The 15,171-nt window shown below is 44.9% G+C and overlaps 1 protein-coding gene and 1 pseudogene across 2 annotated transcripts in view; one reads left to right on the top strand and one right to left on the bottom strand.

Moving 5' to 3' along the window:
• Positions 1 to 15,171, bottom strand: part of inpp5a (inositol polyphosphate-5-phosphatase A) — a 571,171-nt gene that overhangs the window by 180,633 nt on the left and 375,367 nt on the right. For both annotated transcript variants that reach the window (XM_078564917.1, XM_078564916.1), the window contains exon 7: positions 979 to 1,031. In XM_078564917.1, the coding sequence (XP_078421043.1) occupies positions 979 to 1,031 (53 nt within the window). The remainder of the gene's footprint in view (positions 1 to 978; positions 1,032 to 15,171) is intronic.
• On the top strand, positions 12,508 to 13,156 carry LOC144694687 (large ribosomal subunit protein uL6 pseudogene; annotated as a pseudogene).

Here is a 15,171-nt window from a genome sequence, read left to right as displayed (position 1 = left end):
AGAAGGAACATTCAAAATCACATGATCTGCACTGTGTGATTCTGTGATTCTGAAATGAGGTGGCTGCTTTACCAGAAGCTTCTAGAACTCTTTGTTCTTAGATGGAAGGTGGTCCATTAGTATTTCAGGATTTTAATTCTTCATAGGTGTTGTTAAATTATTAGCCAAGAGGAGTTTTCAGTCCTGTACACTGGACCATCAGAGGGTATAGAATGAGTCACAGGTGGCTTTTGGAAATTTGTTGTCCCTCTCAGGGTGAGTGTATTTATATCACGAGAAGAGAAAAAAAAATCATAGTAGCAATCCACTCTACTTCGGGGGTTGGGGGAGGGGGTATGAAATCATGAGGCAAACCATTTGTTCTCAGCTAATCCAGTCGCCTGGTCCACCGACACTGCTTAGCCTCACTATTTTTGTTGGCCTTGGCAACTCAGTCTTCTTAATCCAAATTCTCCACCTTATTTTTGCATCCCTTAATATCTTTGCTTCTCGACTGAGTATCTCCCTTTTATACAGCAGTCCATGGCTCCTATCTGAAGGAAGAATATCACAGGTGAAAAGCAGCTGAGCGATTTTTAGGCACTGCAGTGTTGTTAATACAGTGAAGTTTTGCTATAGATCATTGCTGTGGCTTTCAGTGGAAGAGATTTTCATGGATAAATTCAGAAAGGAAGTTATGGAAAGAGTCCTTACTTGATAATTCCATACCTATTTTGTGTCATTGAATTCAGGTAAATCCTAGTATATAAAGTGTAGGATGAAAATGCAGGAGCATTATGTTAAACATTGCCAAGGCTGATGGATTAACCCTTTCAATCATAAATGCACTTTCAAGGACATATGGTGTGACAAATGACAGTGGAATGACTGACAAAGGTCTGGATGTCAAATCATGACTCTACCCAATCTGTACTTCTACTGGCATTAAATAAATTGCAAATTAGTGCAAAAGTCAAAAATAAAAAGACGAGAACATACCAATCAGTGACACTCCATCGTGTTCTGATGAAGCCTTTTCTGGACCACTTACACTATTAATAAAAAAAAGGAAGATGTCAATTTTACATTGCGAAGTGGAACAAAGTACAATCTTCACAGTGTGGCAATGGAGTCTGAGCATTAGACACAAACTTGTTTCGATTCCCAAACAAACCCTAAGCTATCAGAGATATTGTATACGTCATTTATAACCCAAGCACAGTGGAAGATTATCAAAATGCAGCGGAAAATTAATGAACCGGAAAAGAAAAGGCATTTGATTTATTCATTTGGCAATAATTTATCTTTGGTTATATATCACTGTAATCATGCTCAGTTCATTCCACTAGATGGAAGGAAAGTAACAGCTTGGCAAAGAAATTAATCACCCCAGGCTCACCACACTTACAGAAGATGCAACTGCAACATACCTCAGCACAAACGTTCACACAAAACAGACAAGGAGAATGGGGGGCTCATTTTGTACTGTCAGAATATTGTGCATTACTCCAGAACTCTGCAGGATTGAAGTTTAGCATAAACATGAAATTCACAGGCCACTTGGCATCTGCCACATAGCTTGTAGCGGTTAAAGGCCAACATGCAAACTATTTGCAAACACCATCGCTTCATTTGAGGGAAACACAAATTGATGATGAGAGGCTGAGATAATTTTCAGCCAGCAGTTGAGGGATGAAGACCAAATCTGTACAGTGACAATCATTCAGTTCCATCAGTTGGATGGCGCAAGCATTTTCCTTTCATGAAACCATGCTCTTTGTATGAGCTTTTTATCGGTCCACCAGCTTGTTAGCAATTGATTCCACAAGTGGACCAGGTTTAGACATTAATTCTCTACTTCAGTGACTCATGTGTACATATGGCTAAAGTATAGTTAGTATACTGGAATCCTGTTAAAAAAGATCAACTGGCCAGTAGCCCAAAACATCAGTATAACTGACTGAGCAGTATATCAGAAGATAGCAACCCATGATATGTACTAGTAATCCTCTGATCCATAACGTGAGCCATACTGCTGAGCAGTGGTGCTTGGCAATCACTGACACTTTTAACAATTGATTAAATAGCTGCTGAGCCTCCCACACCGATGTGCTGGTGAGAATGTTAGCGCTGTTTAAAGGAGGTTGGTATTTTTACTTTTGTTTTGCTCTCAACTCAAAACTGATATTCTGAGAGGAGCACTGTTTGGCCGTTTAAAGTGCTAGTGACTGGACAGCAAATTTGCATCAAATCTCGTTCACTCGGGGTGTAGAGCCGAATTTCGAGGCGCGGGAGCTCTAAGAAAATGTGTTGGCCATATCATTTCTAAATCCACTATTACATTGTTTTCCTATGTATTAATCATTTGAGCGGCCAAATGTCAGTAAACCTATGCTTTTTAAGTGAAAAATATTAGTGCCAGTGGCTGTTTTATTCCAAACCATGTGGTGTTTTGAAACATTAGTCTTTAGCGTAGCTTAAATTTCATTATACAACAGTTTAATTATTTAATTCAAGCCTATTAAATACATGAATTTTAACATACATTACATACTCCTGACTGGGGGATGGCATATAAAGGGCTCACTGCTTTTCTTGATTTATATTAGTAACCTAGACCTGGGCAAAATTTCAGAATATTAAGATGATGCAAGAGTTGGAAGTATTGTGAACTGTGAGGAGGATAGTGATAGATTCCAAGAGGATACAGAAAGGCTGGTGGAATGGGCAGACATGTGGCAGATGAAATCTAATGTAAAGAAGTGTGAAGTGATACATTTTGGTTAGAAGAACGAGGAGGGGTGACATAAAATAAAGGGTACAATTCCAAATGAGTTGCAAGAACAGAAGGACCTGGATGTATATGTGCAATAAATTGTTGAAGGTGGCAGGGCTGGTTGAAAAAGCAATTAATAAATTATACTGCATCCTGCGTTTATAAATAGGGCACTGGGTACAAAAGCAAGTAAGTTATGAACCTTTAAAAAACACTGGTTCAGCCTCAATGGGGAGGATATGAAGGTTTTAGAAATGGTGCAGAAAAGATTCATGTGAATGGTTCCAAGGATGAGGGACTTTATTTATGTGGATAGATTAATTAAGTTGGGGCTATTCCCCTTGGAGAAGAGATGGTTGAGAGGAGATTTATTTGACTTGTTTAAAATCATGAGGGGTCGAGATAGAGTAAATGGGGAGAAACTGTTCCCATCGGCAGAAGGTCAAGAACCCTAAGGTGATAAAGAACCAGAGGCAACATGACAAAAAGCATCTTTATGCAACAAGTGGTTTGGATCTGGAATGCACCGCCTGAGCATGTGGTGGAGACAGATTCAGTTGCGGTTTTCAAAAGGAACTGGATAATTATCTGAAGAGAAAAGATTTTACAGGCCGACAGGGTAAAGGTCAAGGAGGGACTAGCTGAGTTGCTGACACAGAGAACTGACACAAAGACAATGCGCAGAATTTTGCCCTCATCGGGTGGGCTTGGCGGGGGCGGACGGGAAGCCACCTGCGGCCCGCATTCGGGGCTGGACCGCGATTTCACGCTGGCGGGCCAATTAAGGCCAGCACTGCCTTCGTGGGGGGAGGAGGGTGAGCGTGAACTCCCCACATGCACGCAACTGCGTGCTGGAAAAGCTCCTTGAAGCACACGAGCAGGGACATTATAGAAATTAGGGTTTAAAAAAAATTTTTAATGATGGATCGGAACCTCATACCGCCCGCGGATGAGGCTGCGCAAAAAATGAAAAGGCCACCTGTCCTTTACCCCAGTCCGCCAACCGTAAGGTTGGATGGGCAGTGTAAAATTGAATTCAGTCAGATTGTTAATGGCCTTACTAGGCCTTTTAATTATCAGCGGGCGCACTGCCGACTCCTGCGCGCACCTGCCAACCGAAATATCGCGCGAGTGCACAATGACGTCAGGATGCACACCCGACAATATCACGCATCATTTTATGCTGGAGTGGTTCGGGGGCGCGCCCACCCACCCAGCGAAAAATCCTGGCCAATGTGCTGAATGGCCTCCTTTTGTGCTATAAACGTTCTATGATTCCACTATAGGCACATCAAGGAACTTGATAACGTTGGGAGGAGGTGGCAGTCGAGGTCAGCAGCCATGGTGTTGTGCAGCACACCTGGGTTCAGTGTCTCAAAAGGTTCAATGACCTGCTGCGCATGGGAAGAGTGAGTACCGAGTTGGCATGGATCAGGGTGGTGAAGCGTTAAGGCCTGGCAATCCCCCCATGGAGCTGAGGGGTGTTAGAGTCTGAGTGTGAACTGTCAATCAGGCCGGAGCTGGCGAAGGGGCTGAGTCCTGGCTGCTTGGACTGAGTGCCTTGCAGCTCAAGGGCCATGACTCGGATGTGCCCTGCGAGGTGTTCCTCAGGTGGGGTTGGCCAGGCTGCAATGGCGCTGCAGGTAGAGAGGGGACTAATCAATGCTGCTCTGTCCTTTCAGGAGAAGGTGAGCCATAACCACATTGAGAGGTCACGGACAGGCGAAGGACCCCAAGCCTCCTAATATTGACCGGATTTGAGCAGGACGCCTTGGAGCTGGAGAGGGAGCAGGCACCTCGGTCAACCAGTCGTGGAGAGGCTGGGGTGTCAGACGAAGGTTAGAGCGCAGTGCAGAGGTGAGAGTTTCGGATGGTGCAAACATTCTTGTGTAGTCTCATCATTGATGGGAGCCTCAAAACTGGAGTCCCAATTGGTCATTGAAAGACGATGGCACCATGATGCAGATCTCCATTCCCTCACCAGGGTGCCTGGCGTGCACAGTGATAGTGTGGTGACTTAAGCTAATGACATGTTGTTGTTCCCTTTTAGATTCGCCAGCACCCATTCGTTTGCAGGACCCCGAGAGCCACCCCGGTTGCCGGAGGATCACCCGGTTTCACACGCACCTGCATCACACCAGATCTCTGAACCAGGCACCAGAGCAAATACCAGCACCTCAGCGGGCATTAGTTCTTTGGCTAGAATGTCGGTGTACAGCAGTGAGGGCACTTCACACTCACTTGAGGTGCAGGCGGAGGCAGAGAGTGCCTAGGGTGCCGGCAGTCAGAGCACTGCTGGAGACCAGGACGATGCTGAGTCGAAGGCTGTTGATGAGCCTCTGGAATCGTCCATTAGGTGACAGATGCTGGATATCCAGTGGGATGTGCGGGAGAATCTGGTGGAAGATCCATGAGGGTATGCGTGGCATGGTCTCTGTTGTGGAGGAGTCCACGCGGAGCATCAGCGGTGCGCTGACCCTCATGGCCAAGCGCACAGCCTCCTCGTGCGAACCCGGAACTCACGTTAAGAATTGAAAATTATTGAGGATTTTTCTTGCTCTGCTCTGCATCAACGATGTCAGATGGAGGTGGGCGGCTGAGCCTTCTAGCGCTGGTGCAACAGGTGGCACTGTTGAACTGGCTGAGTTGTGAAGATGAAACAAGCACACAGCTGCTGAAGACAGTTCCTGGAGTGCGAGTGGCTCACTCGCTTTCCAATACTTGATGGGGCAGGACGCAAGACTTGTACAAGAGACAATGTATCCTTGGCATCACGGAGTTTGTAAAAGAAAATCCAAAAGCCTTGCAGTCTCAGCTGAACAAGGAGCTGGAGAAGCAAGTGCTGTTATTTGCTACAAGAGTCCATGCCTCACAGTAACCCACCGACAATTGCATCAAGTTTCCTGAACTCCTGTCCCACTCTTAAAAAGGGTCGTTTTGGCCATTTGGCCCATCGAGTCTGCTCTGCCATTCAATGAGAATACTCTTCATTCTGTTCCCTGTAACATTCCTTATTTGTTGCTGACTGTGTGAGACTAAGTCCTCCAATCTCCTGTGTTTTGCAGCTTTGAAGATGAGGGCTTGTTGCTGGGGGTGGTCTGAATAAAAGGGATTTTGATAAACGCTATAGGTCAGGTCATTAAGTGGTTACAATGTACTCCATTGAGCGAGTGGCGACTCTCATGGAGAGGCAGCTCCAGGGACAGAATCAGGGGTTCCTGGGGTTGTGTTCGGACCTGCAATCCCTCACACAGGCACTGACCTCAGGTGGACAGTGTGAGCGTGGGAGATGGACAAGGCACCCAGTATCCCAGCTAGGTGCCCATCCATCAGTGGCGAGCAGAGCTAAAATTACATAAATTTTGTTTTTGTCGTAATGGGTTCAAATTAAAGGGTCATTTCAGACATCTGGGATGGAGACGGTAGCTCTGCCTTGAGGTGGAAGCAGATCTATGGCAGCCTAGGAGCGTTGGATCAAGGCATCCCTGGTGTCCCTGCCTCCCTGGAGGTTACTGAGATCTGCCTCCATGCCTTCAGCGTTCTCCTCAACGTGCTCCTCCTGACTCATTACTGGGTTCATCCTCTGTGGCCTGTGGAGCTGAGTCAACATCCTCTCCCTCCAGTGGGTCCCCCCTTGCCAGTGCCAAATCATGGAGAGCGCAACATGCAACCACTATCAGTGACACCCGCTCTGGGGGGTATTGTAGTGCTTCCCCTGAAAGGTCCAGGCATCAGGAGCGTATCTTCAGAAGACCTCTGGTCCCCTCTATCACTGCCCTTGTGGAGTCATGACTCCTATCAGGACGCTGCTCTGCCTCTGTTCTTGGGTGGTGGAGAGACGTCATAAGCCACCTTTTCAATGGGTATCCCTTGTCACCCAGCAGCCATCCATCCAGTCGAGCTGGAGCAGTGAGCAGCCTTGGCACCTGGGAGTGTCTGAGGATGTAAGCGTCATGGGAGCTGCCTGGGTACCTTGCACAGACTTGTAGAATCAGCATCCTGTGGTCACACACTATCTGCACGTTCATGGAGTGGAAGCCCTTCCTGTTGACAAAGGCGCTGGGCTCACCTGCTGGCACCTTGATGGCCACATGTGTACAGTCTATAGCACCCTGGACGCGGGGGAAGCCAGCAATGGCTGCGAAGCCTCTGGCTCACTGTGTCTGGCTGGCCTCGTCCGTCTGGAAATGAATAAATGTCATTACCCGCCTGAACAGAGCATCAGTCAACAGCTTATCACAACTGTGAACAGCTGATTGGGAGACTCCACAAAGATCCCCCGCTGAGCCCTGGAAAGAGCCGGAGGCATAGAAGTTGAGGGCCACTGTGACCTTCAGAGCCACTGGCATGGGGTCTCCACCCACACAGTTGGAGGTGATCTCAGCCCCAATCATCTGACAAATGGAGGTCATGATCTCTCTGGAGAGGCGGAGCCTCCTTTGGCATTGCATCTCGGACACATTGAGGTAGCTGCATCGCTGCCTGTGAACCCTGGCAGCAGGACAGTGGCGTCTTCTGCCTTGGGCTACCTGCTGACCCTGTGCCCCTTGTGCCTGCGCCTCTCCTCCCACAGGTCCCTCCCCTGGAAGCTGCATTGGGACACCTGGCCTCCTCTCCCTTCTGCCCCTCTCTTCCTCCTCAGAGGAGGTGCCTCCAGTGGAGACCACAATCCCCATTAACAGGGTAACGGAAGGCTGTGATACCTGGAAAGGTCCACACGGTCAAAATCCTCTGGGGTCCTGGAGACACCAATGATTCCTGAACTGAAACCTGGAAACCCTAAGAATGAAGCTCAGAACTGAGATGAAGCTGTTGCGTAAGCAACCAGCAGCAAACTATCTCCTAAACTCCTCACTACTCACCATGGCAATGCTGCTGACCCTTTTTATCCCACCCTTGGATGAGGTTTTGCAAAATGTGGGCTGCCCGCCTGCCCGTTTTGCTCATGCGACGAGCACGAAATCACACGGGCAACGTAAAATCTGGATCAGCTGGGTCCTTAATGGCCTTAACTGGCCTTTTAATAGATGACGGGAGCGGCTCCGACACCCACACGCGCCCACCGGCCTGAAGATTGCTCGCTTGGGGGATGACGTTGGAATGCTTGTCTGATGTCTTCTCACGTGATTTTACACCCGACTAGGTCGGGTGCATGCCCGCCCATGAGGCATAAAATTCTGCCCTCTCTCTCTCAGACACTTTCTCTCTCTCACACACACTTTCTCGCTCTCTCTTTCTCTCTCCCTTTCTCTCTCTCACACACACACACACATGCAAATACTCACATACACACACACACACAGACTCACACACACACACTTTCTCACTCACACTCACATGCTCACCCACTCTCTTGCACACACATGCTCACTCACTCTCACACACACCAACTCTCTCACTCCCAGACACACACACAAAGGCACGCACTCTCTCTCACCCCCCACACACATATGTGTGCATTCTCTCTCATACACACACACTTCCTCTCTCTCTTTCTCTCTCTCACTCTGCCTCTCACTCTCCCTCTCTCACACTCTCTCTCACACTCTTTCTCTCTCACAATCTCTCACTCTCCCTCAATTTCACTCTCTCTCATCTCTCTCTCGCATACTCTCTCTCACTCTTCCTCAATTTCACTCCCTCTCACACTCCCTCTCTCACACACTGTCTCTCGCACCCACTCACTCTCTCACTCTTTCTCTCTCAATTTCACTCTCTCTCTCTCACACACACACACACACACAAACACTCCCTCTCTCTCGCACACACACACACACGCTCCCTCACTCTCTCACACACACACTCTCTCACACTCTCTCTCACACACACATTCTCTCTCTCTCACTCTCCCTCTTGCTTAACCTCCCTCTCTCTCACACACACTCTCTCTCTCACATTCTCTCTCTCTCTCTCACTCTCTCTCTCTTCACCACACAAAGTGCAGCAGTTTAAGAGCAAGGTCCATGACCACCTTTTCAAGAGCAACTAAGGATGGGAAATAAATGCTGGCCTCAATGCCCATATCAAGAGAATTAATAAATTAAATTTCTAACAGAAGGGGCATACCAAAGATGACCCTTTACTTTTAATGAGGTGGTGACCATGGAAACACTAGAGACAACTGTGGGAAGGGGAAGGGAGCCTGATAATCCAAATTCATAGCTAGCATTTGTTTCTGTGCTCTTCAAATCATATCTCCAAATTTGTTCATTGCTCTACTCCCCCCACACACAGATATAGCAGCACTTCACTCCATGAAGTAATGTTTCAAAACCAAACTGCATGAATTGTAAAAACTTGTCCTTCAGCCTCCTTAGGTGCTCAAGAAGAAGTAACAGAGCACAACGGACATTCCCAATAAATCACTCTTCAGGCCTTCTTCAGCTGCTGAGTCCATGGGTTTGGACCTCAGAGGACCTGCCTACAACTACACACTGGTAGTTCAACAGCAGCACTTCATGGTGGCATTTGAGTGCATGATGCAGCACGTGCAGTTTGGGGCCATTGATGGAGTAGTCTATAACCAGTATCCATGCTGTCTGATACGACTGCCAGAGCAGAGTGTAGACCACCATGGAGAATGTGGCAGCTCCAGAACCCTCTGTCGTGAAGACCTAAGTTCAGGCATAGCTCCAACCATGACTGAAGCTCCGCAGAGCACAACCTAGAGCTGTCTTCCTTTTCTGGATACGCCATATTCAGGGATCAGACTGAGACGGCCATAATGCATGGATTCAAAAACCTCATTGCTGACCAGTAATCTATCCACACACAAAACCATAATCGCCCTAAGATTACCCAGTAGCAGGAGGAAAGCAGTATGAGCGTCATTTCTCTTAGATTGATATTAACATCAGCAGTCATCCATCCATCTTACTGCCTCCTCCCACTGGGGAACACATAGAAACCCACATTCAGAAGGTTAGCAAGTTGAAGAAACATTCCATAGACTTTTACTAAGTGTTATCAGTGAAGCACATTGGATATTCCCAATCGGTCACTCTTCAGGCCTTCTTCAGCTACTGAGTCCACAGATTTGGACCTCAGAGCACCTGCCTGCAAATATATCCCTGGAGCTGCCACAGATTATGTTATATCCTGGTAGGGCAAAATCACAAGTGTGTCAATTCTCTCAAAGGCAGAGCTCCCATGTGCGCAGGCACTAATCAAACAGAGGCGGCTTTGGTGGATTGGGCAAATCTGCAGGATGGAAGACGGTCACCTGCCTGAGGGTTTTCTGTGCGGTGAGGTGGCCAGAGCCAGATGACCAGTGCAGCACCTAAGGTTCCGCTTCAAGAATGCTTGCAAACATGACATGAAGGCCCTAAACATCGCTATCGCATCTGGGAGTGACTAGCTGGCGAAAGAGGGAAATGACAATGCTTCCTCTAGGTTGGTGTGCTCTACCGTGACAACCAGTGGCTATTGTAGCTTGGTAACAGGCGCCAATGCCAAAAACAACAACTCACAACGTCACTTGGCAGCTTCATGTGCAGAACTTGTGGCAGAACCTCCCACTGGTTGGTCTTCACAGCCATCAGTAATGGTGTGCCAAGTGAAGGCACCCACCTAAATGGATTGTTTGCTTCATGTCCATCATCTCTTGTAGATGGAAGAATGCCAATGCACATTAGGGAAGCAATACACACTGATCACATCTGCCCTTATAATGCAAAGTTTAACACCTTAACCCTGGAAGGTGCCCTGGCAGTTCTGTTTGTGTGAGGCAAGTCCAAAGTTGCTGGGGGGAAATGATGTGGCATTTAGGGGTTTTGAAACATGGCTGGGTCCTACTGTAGCAAGTTTTTATTTGGCAAATGTGGTACTTTTTTTCTCAAATCCTCGAGCCTATTGCACCATCCAATGGTTGTCTGTATCTTAACTCAATCTACCTATCTTGGTTCCATATCCATTAATATGAGGACTCGAAACGTCAACTCTTTTCTTCTCCGCCGATACTGCCAGACCTGCTGAGTTTTTCCAGGTAATTCTGTTTTTGTTTTGGACTTCCAGCATCCGCAGTAGTTTTTTGTTTTTAACCATTAATATCCTTGTCTATCAAAAATCCACCTACTCAGTCTTGAAATGTTTCATTGGTCTTGCCTTAACAGTTTTTCGGAGGCGTGAGTTACAGATTTCCATTGTCCTTTGAGCTGCTTTTTGCTCAGGCAAGTCTTCTATTTCATGATGCAGCTTACTCTGCTGTCCCCTTGACTAGGCAGAGACAAGTTGTGCAGGACACTGCAGGCTCTGCTATAGCACTCCAGCTGCTATGCCCAGGCATTTTAATCAATGTTTGAGGATATCTAAAACGTGACTGACTAATAGTATGCATCGCCTTCAGGTTTTCACATTCTACCAAAGCATAACTGTTAAAGTAAACAGAATGATAGCCACAAAAGGACACTTTCCAGCTTTTTCTAAGTAGCTTAATAGAATTAAATGTCATCAGGTAACCATGCTTATATAATAAGACTATTACTTATGCATTCTCATCCAATAAGAAGCAATAAAAAAACTCTCTACATATACCCTGTATCCTAATACATTTCTATAAATCTTCCAAAGATGACCATTTTGAGGCTGACCTAAATGTATCTTCTTTTTTTTAACTTCAAAAGCACATTTCTTTTGAGTCAAATGTTGAACACTATCACATTTCCAGGAATTCCCCTACTAGAATGTATTGATGAATGATCTCCGAGTGCTGTCATGCTCTTGGCCATCTCACCACAAATTAATCTCCATTGGAAATGAATATTTAGGTGTTATAACGTGGATTACATACCACAGGGGTATGTTTAATTGTTTCTTGTCAAATCATACCTTAGAGTTTCTAAAAACTATATTTTAACTCATACAGCAGGACCTAAGTAAATGGACACTACATGTAAATGTTAAGACTGTTTAATTAGTGTCTCATTAATCTATTGGTAAGCACGAGATGATACAGTGGTTTTAGACATATCACGTGCAATATCATGTTAAAGTAGGTCTCAGGCTAAAAAAAAGCTCTTACTGACCTTTTAAAGAACCTCCATAAACATCAGCTACATAAATACATCAGCTACATGGGGTAAAACCTCTATGGAACATCAACAAGGAGACAAAGGTTACAGAGGGCTAATGTCAGAATGCACTGTGAGTAATAACTAATGCTCACAACTTTGATTGATAATGTCCCATGCAATGTCTCAATTCATCTTTTCTATCATTTTGCTGAGGAAAAGCATATCAAATTAAACAGCAACACAGCAGGATTGATTCTACTGAACAAAGCACGCAGGGGAGAGGCATTGGAGGAAGTGTCAACGGCTCTGTCAATAGTTCATACTTATTATTAAGAAACAGCATGAAGGTGAGGGAGATTGGGGAGGCACTACAGGAGGATGGAATGATTTAAATGCATAATAAAAGGACAAGGCTTAATGAGCTGCGGGTACACTTTGCATCACACCTATAAAAAAAAATCACCCAATCTACATCAGCAGGGGGAAGCATTGCAATCGCAATTTCATTTGTTCAAGGAAGCCCCGGTGCTTTTGTCCCAAATATGGCAAATAAAGCAACCCTGTCAAGCTGAGCTATCAGCAATAAAGCATCAGGGAGAGAAAGAGGAAAGGAGACTTATTTTCCCACAACCCCACCATATTGAAGATACATCATGCATTAAAAAAAATCCAGAATGCTTTCTACCATCGTTGATGCAGCGGGGAAGAACTTTCCACCCAATACCTTGACCTTCAGTGAGAATGTGGACTATTCTCAGCAACTGGATTGTTGGCATTCCTGACAGTGTCATACCTTTGAAAGACCCTACTGTCATTGTAAACAGGGCTGGAGGAACACCGCAAAGGGAATGTAATCACACCAGCCTGGAGCTCAGCCTCCTTGGCACCAAGGAAAAAAGCTTCAAGCTGTCAAATCGTTGGGTAACAGTAAAGGGCTGGCCACAGTGCAGCCAATCTGCAGTCATGTACAGAACACGATCAAGGGCATCACCACAGGTTTCTGTTACAGGATGAGATCGATACATGCTTATTTCCCCATTAATGAGGTTAATTCAGGAGGCCGGATAACTCTCTGGTAACTTCTTGGGGGAAAAGCCTATTCTTGGGGCCTGTATGAAGCCCGATATTTCATGGATAGCTTCCCAGGCTCAGTAGGACAAGCTCGTTCTTGAGGGAAATGACATTGAATTGGTGTCCAACTCTGCTGCCCTGATCCAACAGGCAAAAACAATGATATCCAAAAAGTCTTGGACAGTGTTTGTGTCTCTGGGAAGATTGCAGTTAATGAAACCAGAGCACAGACATAATGAATTAAAGTTGTTTTCATTCAGCAAGCAAGAACAGTGAGAAAGAAGGATATTTGTAAATTCCTGGATGGTCTCTATGCGCGTGAAAAGAGCACTGTTGATCAACCGTTCACTAAATAACACTCAGCTCTTTCAGATAGTAACAGTTGAATAAATTTAATGGACTGAGAAAAAAATACCTTCACTTGGCTGTGACCCCATTCTAAATCCTGTAGATGGGTCATTTAGACAATCGATGCAGGAACCCACGCCTGTAGTAATGCAACAGGGGTGCTCATCGGAATCTCAGAGTGACACCCTGCTGTTCCAAAAGGGGGAGCCAGAGGCCTCAATCAGAGGCAAAGTAACAAGGTTTGGACTTCTTTTCTCTCTTTTTACAAGTCAGAAAACCTTGTGGGGCGATAATAAATCTCTTGTGGGATCAACGGCTATTCACTTCCTTGGTAGCAGAGCTCACAATAGGCCTAAAACAGAGCCTGTTAACACGTGACTTTCCAGGGATATATCTGGCAAAATTCCTGTCATTGCTTGGAAACACAATCAGGCAGATCCCCAAACTGCTGCCCGGCAGCTAGAAGGCCCACCACAAACTCCCAACCCCCAATGCCAAGTCCCATTGCAAATTGCCAATTTTGTGTGAATGGTGGATCCGGGTCCAGCCTTGTTTCCTGACCTCTCACTCGACTGTATTTGTGATACAAATTTGTACCCTATTTTGTCATTTCTGCATCAGTTGCGGGTAAGTCTGAATTATTTATCGACTCACAAATGGTCTTATGTTGCAAAGTAAATCAGACCAATACCAGACAGAAAGCTCGTAGCAAGATAAAAATTCCAGAAATTCACTTTGGTTAACCTATTGAGAAGATATACACAGGCAACTATGAGGAGCAGTGATGCCATTTTGTGGTATCCAAATACCTTTTTTATTCAAGGATCATTGACAGTTGATTCCGGCACAAGCAAAATAGGCCGCATGGCCTCTTTCTGTGCTGTAACCATTCCATGATAATCACAAAATCATCCTGAGTATACCAGAACTTAACTGAGTCATTTTAATGCTGTTTAGAATAAGAACAGTAAACATGCAATATTTCAGAAGGAAACATAACCAACAAGCCAAATGAGGGTGATGAAAAGAAAAGTGAACAAGATAGGTAAACATTACCAAGGCGTATTAACCAATTAACTTTCATTTCTCAATCTGATTATGCATTAAATTAATAACGTTGAATATATCAGGTGATGCTGTTTACATCAGTGGATATAATTAATAGCAACAGATTCATGCAGCCACACAAATTGTTGATTAGATACAGTCCAAAAACTGACAACATCATGCAGGATGAAATCATGCTTGCTGTCCAGGCAAAGTTCAAGGTTTAAACTTATGAACATTATGTTATGGTTCTGTTGCCTAATCTGTAACTAAATACTGTATGAAGGGTAAAATACTAGCACAGATTATAAATAGCATAATTTCTTGCTATAATTAGCTTCACATTTTTCTATTGCTTCCTACTTCTTCAGCTTAATGCAGATACAATAATACTGAATACAGTTAGTGCTGACCCATTTTTATGCTAAAAATACCAGGTCAAGCTGTGAGCATTAATGAACAATGATTCACAACAGATTGGTGGGAGCACGAGGCAAAGCCAGCTGCCTAAATTAATGTCAAGCTAGGTTATTTACCAACAATGAACTCATCTAAGCACATTATTGCTAATACATTATAGCATGAATGATAGATCTCATTTTATAAATGTTCAAGATTTTAAAATAAACCAGAAACATGCGGTATTTTTAACAGTAGACAAATTGTTATGTGCACAAATTGGATTATTTATTACGAGTTCTTTTTAATCTTTCTAATATTTGTCATGTCATAGAGCATCAAGCACAAATTTATAAATTGTGTTAAATTAGTATTTTCAGATATGTAACTGTTGTGCACAAAGAATGGATGACAGTTCACTTTATTTAACAATTAGTCCTCCCCTTTTACCAGTTCCATTGGGAAGGCTATTGTTGCTGTAGAATGAAAATTATTTAAGCGAAGTTAAACAAGTCCTTTGTTTGCTCTATTTCACAACCT

This window comes from Cetorhinus maximus, chromosome 20, assembly GCF_964194155.1.
Source record: "Cetorhinus maximus chromosome 20, sCetMax3.hap1.1, whole genome shotgun sequence".
Taxonomy (NCBI): Eukaryota; Metazoa; Chordata; class Chondrichthyes; order Lamniformes; family Cetorhinidae; genus Cetorhinus; species Cetorhinus maximus.
This window is presented reverse-complemented; position numbering and strand designations above follow the sequence as displayed.